The following is a 13,009-nucleotide window of genomic DNA, read 5'->3' as shown; positions in this document are numbered from 1 at the left end:
TCACTAGTTAACATTCAATGGAAAAGGCCACACCAATTGATAACCTGGGGGAGAGGTTATGCTTATGTTTTTACAGATCAAGAGCTGCAATGGTTGCCAGCACGAAACGTGAAACCTGTGTTATCTTCCTGACAATGATTGTTGCAGCTGCTGTGTTTTGGATGCCTGCACAGACAAAGAGTAACATGTGGATTACTTTAGCCAACATGACTGACCATCTATATGCCTAACTACGATGTCTCTGGAAAAAACGTTCCACACATGCTTGGTTGGTGTCTTCCTTGATGACTACAGCAGCATCACACGACTGTTTCAAATAGTGGTTGGTGCAGAGGCATTGCAACAAACTGTAATAATACTAACACGGCACTTTGGATTAATTGCCACCTGGAAGCAGACATCGAACCACAGGAACTGGAATTGCTGGCATCTATGCCCATGGATGCTTGTATTCAGCCGGTTTGTGAAAAGTGTCAGAACAGTATACAAGAACATGAATGGACAAAACTACAAAATGTTAATGCTACCCTTGGTGACTACAGAAATGAAACTCGACGGTGTAATGCTTCACAGAAGAATGCAAGGGATGTCATTGACAGCGACCCTAAAACCTCCTGTATGTTGTATTCCTGATCTGTGAAGATAGAGCCTGACCAGGAATTCCTTCTAACGCTGTTGGAGGACTGTGTATTTTGGGACTATTAACTCTCTTAACGCCCAATGTATCTATGATAATAGATCACAGAAGAGCAAGACGAGAAAAACACTTTTTGCGTGTATATGAGTCAAAATGTGATGATAATGTAGATTATTGAGGATCAGGGTTAAGGGTTTTAGGATCTCTTGTATCTAGTGTTGGCACAACTAAAGCTTTAAATACTTTAGAAAAGTTAGGATGCTGGCTAGTTAAGCAAATAAACAGAACTTCTAAGGCTTTAAGTGGACTTTTGTTAGATGTAGATTCTGTAAGACATGCTACACTGCAGAATACAGTCACAGGAGACTTTTGTTATTAGCCCATGGCCATGGATGTGAGGAATTTGACGGAATGTGCTGTATGGATTTACAGAATAAGTCGAGATCCATCCACGAGGAGATTAAACAACTTACGGACCATTCACAGAAGATCAGAGAGGATGTAGGCCTCTTTGGCTTAGAGGGCCTCATGAACTGGTTTGGACTAGGAGGATGGGTAAAAGGGCTTTTGCAGAGTGCTCTGTCTCTCTTAATCATAGTAGCAGTTGTATTAATATGCTTGAGTTGTGCTATATCATGTATTAAGAAGATTTTAGAGCAGACACTTGGGCAGGCTCTGCTCATTAAAAAAAGAAAAGGGGGGATATGTCGGGGATTGGCTCAAGGAGCACAGACATGAGTCCACCAAGCAACTGTACGAGCAGAGCCCATTTTAGTTGACATAAGTAGGCCATAGTTAGCTTGTCTATTAGGCCGTGGGAAAGGGGGGAACGGAAAAGTACTAAGGCAGGGTCAGGATATTTTTGAAGAGATAAGAGTCAGAAGAATGTGGGATGCGCATAGCTAGCTAAACCCAAGTAGGTGGAGTAAGTAAATGTGCTTAGCCTATGAGATAGAGACAAGTATGCATAATTATGGTATTTGGTATAAATGCACGCTATCTCGGGCAATAAAGTTGAAGTATGCTTTATCACTCATATTGAGTCGGCTGCATTTCTTCCTCCGTCCGCTCGGGTCTGGAACTCTGATGGGATTTCTCTCCGCAGAAGACTGCTTTGCTCTTCGTGATTTCTGATCAGAAGGAACAGCCTTATCCAACAGGTTTTGTTACTCTATTTTTATATTACTTTAAAGCATTGTAGTTGGCTAGTACCAGCGCAGCTTTGCTTGCCATAAAGCATGATTAACATAATGCTTTTTGTAGTTGTTAGGCTTGAAGTATTTACACCTAAATTCTATTTTAGGTTTGCATCAAGTCTGGAGAACTTCTGAAAAAAGGAAGTTTACTAGTAAAGTACCACTTTGAGTACCAGTTACCAGCCAACCCAAAGCCATTCATGACATTCCAGAAACAAAAAACTACGCTTTCATTTAATGGAGCGTAATGCTTCTGAATTTTGTAACTATGCATTTTCTTTTTTCCTGGGGCTATTTAAGAAAAGCTGCTTTTATGTATACAAGTTATTTATTTTCTATTTTTTCAAACACATTTTGCCATAAGCAAAATCATGTCTGTCTTCTCTTCAAGAATCCAGTCCGTTGAACTGTACTGTTGGATAAACAGTGCCTCTGTGTTTTCAATACATTAAATATTTCTAATAAATTTTAATAGAAACATGTTTTGTAACTAAAATATTTGACCAACCTCCAAAAGATTTAGCTGTACCAATCAGTTCTTGCACTGGTGAAGCTAAATGCAGACCTTTTGACGATCCTTGACATTCTCACTGAAAAACAAACAGAAGACACAATCTAATATCCTCAATTTTTTGCACATTAGAAGTAACAACCAAACCTTATGTGTGACTTCTCCTACTCTCTCCTTACTATAATAGGTCCTGTATAGTTATGGTCCTAAGGGCCTTCGTAAGTTTCAGACAAGGAAGAAAATGTCTAGTCAGACTTCAGTAACAATTTTTAAGAGTTAGCAGTTTAATCTTGGAAAGGCTATTTATTTTTGCAACTTCTACATTATGTGTCATAGTTTAATCCCTTTCCCAAATATGAGAATCCATACATGGAGATATATACATATATGTATATATACACCTGGATAATTTATACATCCCTGGCAACTTGAGTAGGAAACAGAAACCATACCATGTAACAGAATCCTTCGTGCCCCTAATCTCCCTTATCCCCAAACCCAAAATAAAGCTAAAACTCTCTTTTTCTCTACAACCTTCAAATTTAGGCTTTTCAGAAAACTTAATGAAGTGAGGATCAACTCACACCTCAGGGTTCAAAGAACAAAGTAGAAAAAAAAAAGAAAAAAAAAAATGGATATAGTCTGCACTGTTTCTTACAAGTCATTGCTGTCAGAGACATGAGATGCTGTGATATTTATGTAAGTAGCAAGCAAGAGAGGAACAATGTAGGAACAGCAGAGAAGTTGTATTAGAAATCATGGTGCTGCACAGTTAGAGAGCTCTTACTTTATTCTACTTAGCTAATAACTTAGAACAGGTGAAATATGTTACCATAATCCATCCAGGAATTTTTCTAACATAGTCTTGAACTATCACATCCACTTTTACTTTCTCTTGTATTTTCCCATCACAGACATACAGATTCTTAGTGGGGGAGGAGAAAAAAAAAAAAAAAGTTAAATTCAAAACACAGAAGATACTGACACTGACAAACCCAAACACCATTACTTAGATTTGTTTCAAACTACTATTATTCAGATGAGGTTACCCAACCTGCATAAACTTATTTTTAATGAAGACATTTTATGCTAAAAATATCACAAGAGGGAACCATATGTGAAGACATATGAAAAAAAAGAGATAAATAGCTAGTTTCTTGATGCAGCAAAAAGCACACACTGCCTCAGAAGACCTACTGATAAATACAAACCCCAAAAACCCCAAACAACAAAGAAAAAAAAAAGAGTCCTAGTGTTAGGTTACAAATCACTGGTAATTACAGCTGCAAATCTTTATGTATATATTATTAATATTCCCTGAGTTCATATACAAATTAAGGCCTACTCTGTAATTCACCTCTATGTAAAATCTAAAAGCATTTGGTGATAAACGGCAAATGTTTTCCATTAGTGAAACTCTTGCTTTCTGAAGTGGTTTGTATTAGTTGTTGTCAGAGGCATGACAATGCCTAGCACTATGCTGAACAAGCAAGGACAGTAAATTCAGTTTTCGTAATTGGTATTTGAGCAAGCAGAACACAGGATTAGTATGGCTGCACACACACAATGTGTACTGTACTTTTCTGCATTCAGTGTAACTACTCTGGGTAGCCCATAGTCTGGTCTGAGAAACAACAGCAGGATATTCCAGTCTGCTTTTGTTATGGTAGCCATTATCTCAGATTTATTTATTTATTTTTTTAAAACAAAACACCATGTTAACTGTTTATGTTAGGCTCTCAGGTGAATGACCATATTTTTATAAGTTTTTTCATTTTGTGATTCATCTGGTTATTCTTTTTCCATACCTATCGTAGCCTTTCTCAGAGTTGCCTGTTCTATGCAATACATTGTATTGCTTTCTCTGGTATACTAATAATACCAAGACAAAATATTACTTCATATTGGCCTTCATGACATTATTTATTGAACCTCTCTCTTGTTATACTTGCTGAAAATACGCATTAAAATGCAGGCTACATGGAGTCTTCTGCTGACTGCATCAACACCACAGGCATATGTAAGCTGTTCAAATAATTCAATCACGTCTATTGAACATAAAATTATTCCGTTGAGTTAGACATCAGAAATTTTTACCTGTAAGTGAACGTCTTGAAATTTTCTTCTTACTGAAACTGTATCGGTATCACTTTCTTCACCTACAATTTGAAAATAAATACTAAATAAAACCTAGTTGAACTCAAAACCAAAGCAGAAATGTTTTTAAACACACCCTGTATGACTCATTTGCTAACAGGTTTCATTTTAGAAAACTCTTTTCTACACTAAAACTGTTTATCTGTATTACCTTTCCATTTCAAGTCAAATTTAAAAGCATGGCTTATAGAGTCCTAAGTGGCATGAGTGGAACAAAGAGTGGAGATAACTTGTTTGCAACCAGTTCTTCAAGATTTACGCTAACAATTTCAGATGGGAAATATTTTCTAAGTACTGAACGGCAAGATTCACTATTAATTAAGGTATCGTTCCCACTTATTTCCTACTACATTCCTAAATTTCCCAACAAAGACAGTGAGGACCCTCTACTATGCTTCCTTTTCCTAGTTGCTTCTTGTCAAGACTGCCTTAGAACTGCCAAGGCAAGAAATAAGACAGACTTAATAATATTAAAAAGCAAGTCCAAATCTTCCAACTTAATTTTTAGGTATTCTATGTGGTATGTTTGTGAATGAAACACAATAAAGCATTTCTTTGCTAGGTGTATCAGACCTTCCAATTCATCACTAGCTAAAGCCTTAGTCTTTCATGATCAGAAAACATGTAGCTGCATTCTAAGTTCTCATTTCTGAAATTCCCTGGCTGTTATATCGTTGTCCCATGATCGTGTTCATCACAGGGAGGGAAAGGGGAAAGGAGAATACCCCTGAAAATGGAAAAAAAGAGTGAAAGATCTGGTTATGATACCTACGACATCACTGCCTCTTGACACTATCCCTAAATTATCAAAAAGCGAATGAAAATATATTCCAACTTATCCCATCTTCCATTTTTGTCCCCTGTCACTGCAGTCGTCACCTAAAGCTTTGTGGACACCTGCTGCCATAGAGCTAAAATAAAGACACATATGAAAGAAACTGTATCTTTGTGGGAAACAACACAATTTCACATCATCTGGTGAAAATGTTTAGCAAACAGAGGGTCGTCTTTGACAGTTTACCTGACCCCAGCAGAATTGTTTTATTAGAACTGAAACCCATACTTGTCAGATTATCAAAGTTTATTCCCACATGACTAAAAGAAAAAAAAGTTATCACTTTATCCACAGGAAACCAGTTACCAAGCATCAATAGTGGAGGAAGCAGTGAAAATGTTAATGTTATCATCTGGAAAAGTTTCAGCCTCCAATTGCTGCTCTAACAGCTGATACTCGCTTTCTGCCATTCAGTATTCTTTATCCAGTAGAACTGGCCACAAATCTGGCACACAAATCTGGAAATTCGGGAACACCTTTGTTGCTCAAGTGCAGGAGAGAGAGAAAAAATGAAAACTTCCTCCTTTCTCTCTGAAAAATTTGACCAATAATACAGGAAGTTATTTCACTGGAAATGCACTCAATACAATGTTATCTAAAAGAGATATCACTACCTAAAAGAGATATCTTACAGAAGAGTTGAACATATTAGTAGGGAGGTAACTGTAATTATTAAGTTTTGACTTTGATACAATCTTCTGAACTTGAACACACTTAGATAAATATACAACGCAGATTGAACTTTCCCCTTTCTCTCCAAATTAATTATTCTGTGATACTACCCTAACAGATACAGGGAATTGTTCAGATATCACTATAATTTGCTGTGCTACTTCCTGTGAAACCAAAGGAGGTAGACCTAATAATTTTCCCAATTAAGGGAAGACCAATACTTTCATGTACAGGTGAGAGCTGTTTGGTTTATTTGTACCTGCTGTTGATAGGCTTCGCATACTTTCAGAACAAAAGTACTGTATAAAACCTAGAAGAAACACTGCCTTCGCTAAGAAGTGTCTCTGAATGAATACTAAAGATGGAAAAAACCTGCTAAAACTAAAATTTTAGCTAAAGCAGCTAGAAATACTCTTTTTTCTTAAGTGTTGGCATGTCCTGTTGCTAACCTTTTGTATATTAAAAAACCCAAACACACAAAAAAACAAACCAAACCAAACTCCACAAACCCCCAAACCAGAACACCTAGGTGAATTCCATTTTTAAGTGAGGAATCCAATCCCGCATCTCTAAGAAGCTACTACATTTGGAGATAGCTGGGACTCACCAAGGCTGCTATAAATCCTCTCCAGTCTCTTCGTAGAGCATTTACAAGAGGAGGTGGAGGAGGAGTGGATAATCATATTATCGCACACTGCTATGAAGCTATCAGAGTCTGAACTGCATCACTCATTTATCCCATGAGTGCAAAAGACACAAAGTACACTTAAAGAAGCTAAGCTACAGACACCTCTGAAATTCATTTCCTGTATTTCACTACACGGGTTGAGAAAACACAAGGTTACATTTTCTAACTTTGCAGAAATTATTTTATCATTCAAATACAAATTTAAATTACACTCTCAAATGACAGGAGGACAAATTTCAGATGATTGCTATTTTCTGTTTTCCCTCAAGAAGGAAGCAATCATCTGCCTTGGTGACAGCTATGCGTGTGAAGTACCTAATATATACCAGAGTATTTAAACACCAGCTAACCGTATCTTGCTGCAGCTGCTTTGTTCATCATTACATGCTGGTAACTGCCTAGCCATAGTTTAATTTATGCAAAATAGCAAGTATTCATATGCACAAGAATAAAAAGATCATGAGTAATACAAGTTTCAAATAGCAAAAAAAAATATCTAAAAAGTAAATGAAAACACCCACCTGTATCAGATGTATTCACACCAGAGGTCTCAGGAGATTCCTTAAAAGAACATTAAAGGAATTTTAAGACCTGGTAGCATAAGCTATATTAACCAGTCTGTTGTATTCAGCGCTGGTGAGGCCCCACCTTGAATACTGTGCTCAGTTTTGGGCCCCTCACTACAAGAAAAACATTGAGGTGCTAGAGAGAGTGCAGAGGAGGGTGACGAAGCTGGCGAGGGGTCTGGAGCACAAGTCTGATGAGGAGCGGCTGAGGGAACTGGGGCTGTTTAGCCTGGAGAAAAGGAGGCTGAGGGGAGACCTTATCGCTCTCTACAACCCTGAAAGGAGGCTGTTGCATGGAGTGTGTTGGTCTCTTCTCCCAGGTAACAAGTGATAGGACAAGAGGAAATGGCCTCAAGTTGTCCCAGGGGAGGTTTAGGTTGGATATTAGGAAAAAATTCTTCACAGAAAAGGTTGTCAGGCTGCCCAGGGAAGTGGTGGAGTCACCATTCCCGGAAGCATTCAAAAGATGTGTAGATGAACTTCTTAAGGACATGGTTTAGTGACAGAGTTAGGTTAATGGTTGGACACAATGATCTCGAGGGTCTTTTCCAACCAAAATGATTCTATGATTCTGTGCACCTAGCAAGTAAAGACACATGTTTCCTAAAATAATGCAACTACATGCGGGGAACTACAAAACAATTGTTTAATAAGGTATCTAAAAATTTGAAGAGCTGCAGTGGAACTGCAGCAAAATACTTTAAGGCCTCATTTTTATTTTATTATTATTTTTTTTTGTCAGAAGTTCTTACTTAAGGAGAACAAAGTGATTCAATTTAGCAATGAGCAGGCCTTTAAAAATCTGTAGGTATAGTACAGGATCACCTGTTCATGATTATTTTCTCAACTTTTGAGTACATAAATACTTTTCCTAAAGAGGGTTTGTAACAGTAGACGGAATGTGGTGCCCATACCTGATGTCCCGTTGAATGTCCATCCTCAAAATCACTGTTATCTTGCTTTGACATTTCTTAGCATGCACAGGAGGAACAAAATAATTCTATTTCAATTTGATAAGACACAGACAAATACTATACCCGAACTCATTAATTGATCATTTGTATATACTCTTACTTGGAAAAATATTTAACATTGACATTTTGCAAATGGAGAACTTACATAGGACTGATACAAAGAGCAGATAAGTGACAGAACAATGTTCTAGTCAAATACAGCATGACTGAATGCATGTGACTTATATAATAAAAATAGTACATGTGCTAAGCAGCTATGTTTACCCTACTCAAGACTGTCACTAAACAAAGGGTTCACTGCTGGATGCTTACTTTACGACTTGTAGCACAGATTGTAACCACTCATTTTTTGTAGTTTTCAGACCCTTCGGCATATACTTTCTAAAAGCTGGAGGCAAAGGCCTGGACCACCTGAATCTTTTTATATCAGACCCTTCCCAGCTCAACGTTTTAATTATACGCTGATTCAAAGTATACCTGAAGCCTGTGTGGAAAACCTTTTTGGTAGGATTATAGAGAGACAGAGACACTAGATTGTGTTTTGTCCTCAGATGTTCAGCTAAGGGTTTCTTAGATGAATGTCATGAAATAAGCAACACCAAAAAAAAGAAAAAAAAAGACTGCAAAGCCTTAAGAAAATAAAGCCCAAAATATCTGTGCTGTACTACACATCAGCTTTTCCCCCCAAACATTTATTCCAGTAAAAACTTGTATTTTATTGGAACATACAGGACCTTTTCAGAACAATGAGAAAATCTTCATATGGCATACATCACCCTAAGTAGTATCAGAATTACACTTAGCTGTGCAGTCTTGATTTGACTTTCATCGTGATACTTGGTCTCTAATGAACCTTTTCCTGCAGGCAGCCTGATTCATTCAGTATACAGAATAATCTGCTAAATTTTTGATAGTTCATCATGCAACTTAATGAGATTCTTTTAACACTCATTTTTTAATATGCCTGCTTATCTAATTATTTCAAAAAGTTAGCAACTTCCAAATCTCTCCACCTGAACATCCATGTAACTTAGAGCTGGAATTTTCAGATTCAATGAACATCTGCTGAAACTGACATATACAACAACAAGCTATTATTTTAAACAACTTGTGATGACACCAATATCAATTATAATGTATTTACTCAAGCTTTTAATTATGAACATTATTGTTTTTGTGTGGTTCCCCCCACTAAAAACAGTGAGTATCCTAGAGAGTTTGGCATAAAAGCAGGATGTCTTCTATTAAGTCAAGACTCTTTGGATAAGATAATCTATGGCACTTATTTTCTTAAACACTTTACCTGCATTCCTTTCACTTCCTCTGTTACACTGCAATTAGAAACAGGAAAAGAAGAAACATCAGAAGAATATTAGAATAGCAATTAATGGATGCCTTTGTTTACTTTGGTACATCTCACAACTAGGCACTTCCTAAATAATAATTCCGTTTCCATCAGGTTTCCCACGGCCTGATCAGAAAAGCCACAAATACTATACATGTTAAAAGTTACCTGATCACTTACTTCTTGTCATACTATTGCTGTTAAAATCGCTACAACGATGTAAGCTTTAGCTACCTTGGCCCAGGCTAAGACAGATAATTCCTCTTACAGTCCTTAATGTATTTAGTCTGTAAAGTTGTGCAGCAAGGATTAGTAGATGATGCACAAGGTATTACCCAGGAGCGGAAAAGGAAAGGGAAATACAGCCCCTTTACTCTCTCCATTAGCTACTCTCTTGTTTCCCAAGACTGAATTTTACCCCTTGTCCCCTCACTCTGTGGGGTTCAAAACAGCTTCTGTGTTAACTACCAAGGCACACCACATAACTTAGCATTTTAGGCAGATATTAGGAACGTAGCAACAAGGTGACGTTTGGCAGTTATGGCAGAAACACTGAGATTTAGAATAAATTCACTGTTGAGTTCTTACGAGGGAGTTCAGGAAATAGTAAAAGAAGTAACTGCTTGTTTAATGTAAGTACTCAGAATAAAAAAATACAGATCACACAACAGTAATGGCTTTAGTCTGGCAAAGACAGCAAGTGCTGAGACTGCAAAGATACTTTAATTACTGTAGCATTATTTTGCAGGGAAAAAAACCAAAAAAATCTAATGATGAAACCAGTAAAACCTCTGGAATTGAAGAGCTGATTACCTGAACCAAGATAAATTGATTCAATACTTGTTAACTTCAATGACACTGTTCTGATGAGATCCAAAAGTACACATTCCCATCAGCCAGGATGTAAAAAAAAAAAAAACATATTTATTTTTTCCAGGTTTACTAGTGGTGCTTACCACTGGTAAATGGTCATCTATTTTAGTCTGTCTCATCTGACAGTCTTAACCAATTTATCCTAAACCCCTGTTTTAAGGCAGATGTTGAATTAATTGATTAATACCTCTTGCAAATATGATATGGCACAGCAAGATTTGAATTTATTCCTATAGATATTATATATGAAGGAAAAAGAAACATTACTACAAACTGCATAGTAGGACTACATTAATAGCTACCTCAACTACTTCCTCCTGCCATTTTCTAAGGTCCTCGGTTGACACATCCTCCCATGATTTTGGTCCTAGAAATACCAAGAGACATCAGTATAAACACAGCTTTTCTTATAGCACTATATATACCCAGTATCATTCTAACAAACATAAACATTTAGGAAGAACATATTACATAGTAACAACACATTATCAAATCTGAACACCCTTCAAAAAAATTGTAGAAGCAAAAACTCGCAGGTAAACAAGCCAAGAGAAAATTGTAATTCTAAGTTAATTGAGAAGTCAGGCAAAACTAAACAACAACAAAATCACATGCTAAGTCTAACAACACTAAGCTAAAATCCAAGGAGCATTACAGCCGCACATGCCATGAAGAGGGGAAAAAAAAGCAAAATATTTTACGCTTATAATTTTATTGAATGCATGCTGACTACATGGTTTCTGACATTAGTTAAAGCCATAGTTAAGGCTTGACAGGACTGAGATCCATATTAATTCCATAGTGAATAGAGGTTAGTAAACCAAAAGTATAAGCCAGCCTTTACAAATCAATGGTTGTGAATTACAGTGCTGTATGCCACCCTCTCCTTCTCTTGATGGACAACGTATACAAAATGCTATAAAATGCAAGTTTCCCAGTCTATAAAAGCCTTTAAAAGGTAAATCATATTTGGTGCAATGATTAGATAAGGCTTGGTACTGTGGTAGTACATCACGTGTAGGTGTGGTAAGTTCTACTTTACAAGAATTGATAAAGTGACTTACGAAACATAATTATCACTTCAGTGATAATAAAAACTTGTAGAACATTTCATTTCCCTGTAAAGCCACCAAGACGCTAAGTCATAAGTCCTACTAAAACCCCAAGCAAAGTATTTTAGAACAACAGGGTTTTTTTTTTCCCCAATAAACTCTCCATAAGCCTTGTCAACTCTATAACGGATCAACGTTTATAATGAAACACTGGAAAAATATGACATAGAACAATGTGGTACAGATTTATGCTAACCACTGAAACATTCAATGAAAAGTTAAAGAGACTATCCACCCAGTTCCCCCTGGCATTTGACATAAGAGAAACTTATCAGAGCAGCTTTCAGAATACTAAGCAGAAAGGAAATTACACAGTCCATTCATGTGTATCAACTTCCTGCCAATACCTCCATTCACAGAATCACAGAATATTACGGATTGGAAAGAACCTCAAAAGATCATCTAGTCCAATCCCCCTGCCGGAGCAGGTACACCTAGATGAGGTTACACAGGAAGGTGTCATTCCTTTGATTCCTCTCAGTCTTCTTCACTTTGATTCTTCTTCTTACAAGTATCTAAATATTAACCATTGTTATCCTGAACTTCCCTAATAACTCTTTTCTGTTGTCTAAAACAGAGCACGCAGTAGACCAAAATGGTGCATATAAAGAAAATCTCCAGGTATTACATGCATGCCTCAAAGTTTACATATGAAAGGCCACACCAAAGTGTACAAAATTCAGCATCTTCTGCCATCAAATGTTATATAACTTCCACCAGTTGCATGCTTGACTAAGTATAAATACACAGCACGTAAATATTGAAGCTTTACGAAGTTCTTACCGTCAGGCGTACTGTAAGTGAGAGTTTCCATGGAGATAAGTAAATCATCTTCAAAAGGATGATTATACTAAATAAAAAGGACCATTAAAGATTAGAATAAATGCTTGCAGTGATGTTTTTAACATGCATTTTAAGTATTGTTTTTGCACAATTTTGTTTTGACCAAAACATGAAATTATCCACATGCTGCTTTATTGGCTGAAGTTAGCAATCTCAAAACTTTAATTCCTAGAAAAAACACACATATTTTAAGCATATGTATGAGTTGTTCAATCTCAAGGCATAAGCCAGTTGCTGACAAAATGAGGCTTCAGCGAGTTTTCAAAAATGGTTAAGTTACTTAATTACAGAGCTTCTAAACTCCCTCTGTCGTAACTGGAAGCAGCCACTTACCAGAGACCTACAGGTGATGACATATGAAAATGTCATCCAGTCTAATGCGAGATGAGGAAAACATTCTAGAAACAGAGTCTTGTGGCTTTTTTTTAAGTTGTTGGAAACCATTGCTGAGGTACTAACAGGCTAACTCCTGTTCTTACCTCTGCTGTCAGAGTGGTTCCAAAGAATGTTTATTGATATGGTAATAGGTGCTTTGTATATAAATATGGCCTTATATATAAATATATATATATATAGCCTTATGCCAGCACCTAGACATTA

The 13,009-nt window shown here is 36.8% G+C and overlaps 1 protein-coding gene and 1 long non-coding RNA gene across 2 annotated transcripts in view; both read right to left on the bottom strand.

Annotated features, from left to right (window-relative positions):
- The window catches only part of LOC135577482 (uncharacterized), a 191,040-nt gene extending 184,349 nt beyond the window's left edge, over positions 1-6,691 (bottom strand). Inside the window, 2 exon segments of the mRNA XM_065047623.1 lie at positions 2,342-2,419; positions 6,616-6,691. Of these exon segments, the coding sequence (XP_064903695.1) occupies positions 2,342-2,419; positions 6,616-6,691 (154 nt within the window).
- A 1,481-nt stretch (positions 6,692-8,172) lies between these two features.
- LOC135577491 (uncharacterized) lies at positions 8,173-12,417 on the bottom strand. Its single transcript, XR_010469294.1, has 4 exons — positions 12,350-12,417; positions 10,757-10,821; positions 9,540-9,567; positions 8,173-8,232 (listed from the first exon to the last, which is right to left on the bottom strand). It is a non-coding gene; the product is annotated as an uncharacterized LOC135577491 (long non-coding RNA).
- Between the last annotated feature and the right edge of the window lie 592 nt (positions 12,418-13,009).

Source organism: Columba livia (assembly GCF_036013475.1).
Source record: "Columba livia isolate bColLiv1 breed racing homer chromosome W unlocalized genomic scaffold, bColLiv1.pat.W.v2 SUPER_W_unloc_4, whole genome shotgun sequence".
NCBI lineage: Eukaryota > Metazoa > Chordata > Aves > Columbiformes > Columbidae > Columba > Columba livia.
This window is presented reverse-complemented; position numbering and strand designations above follow the sequence as displayed.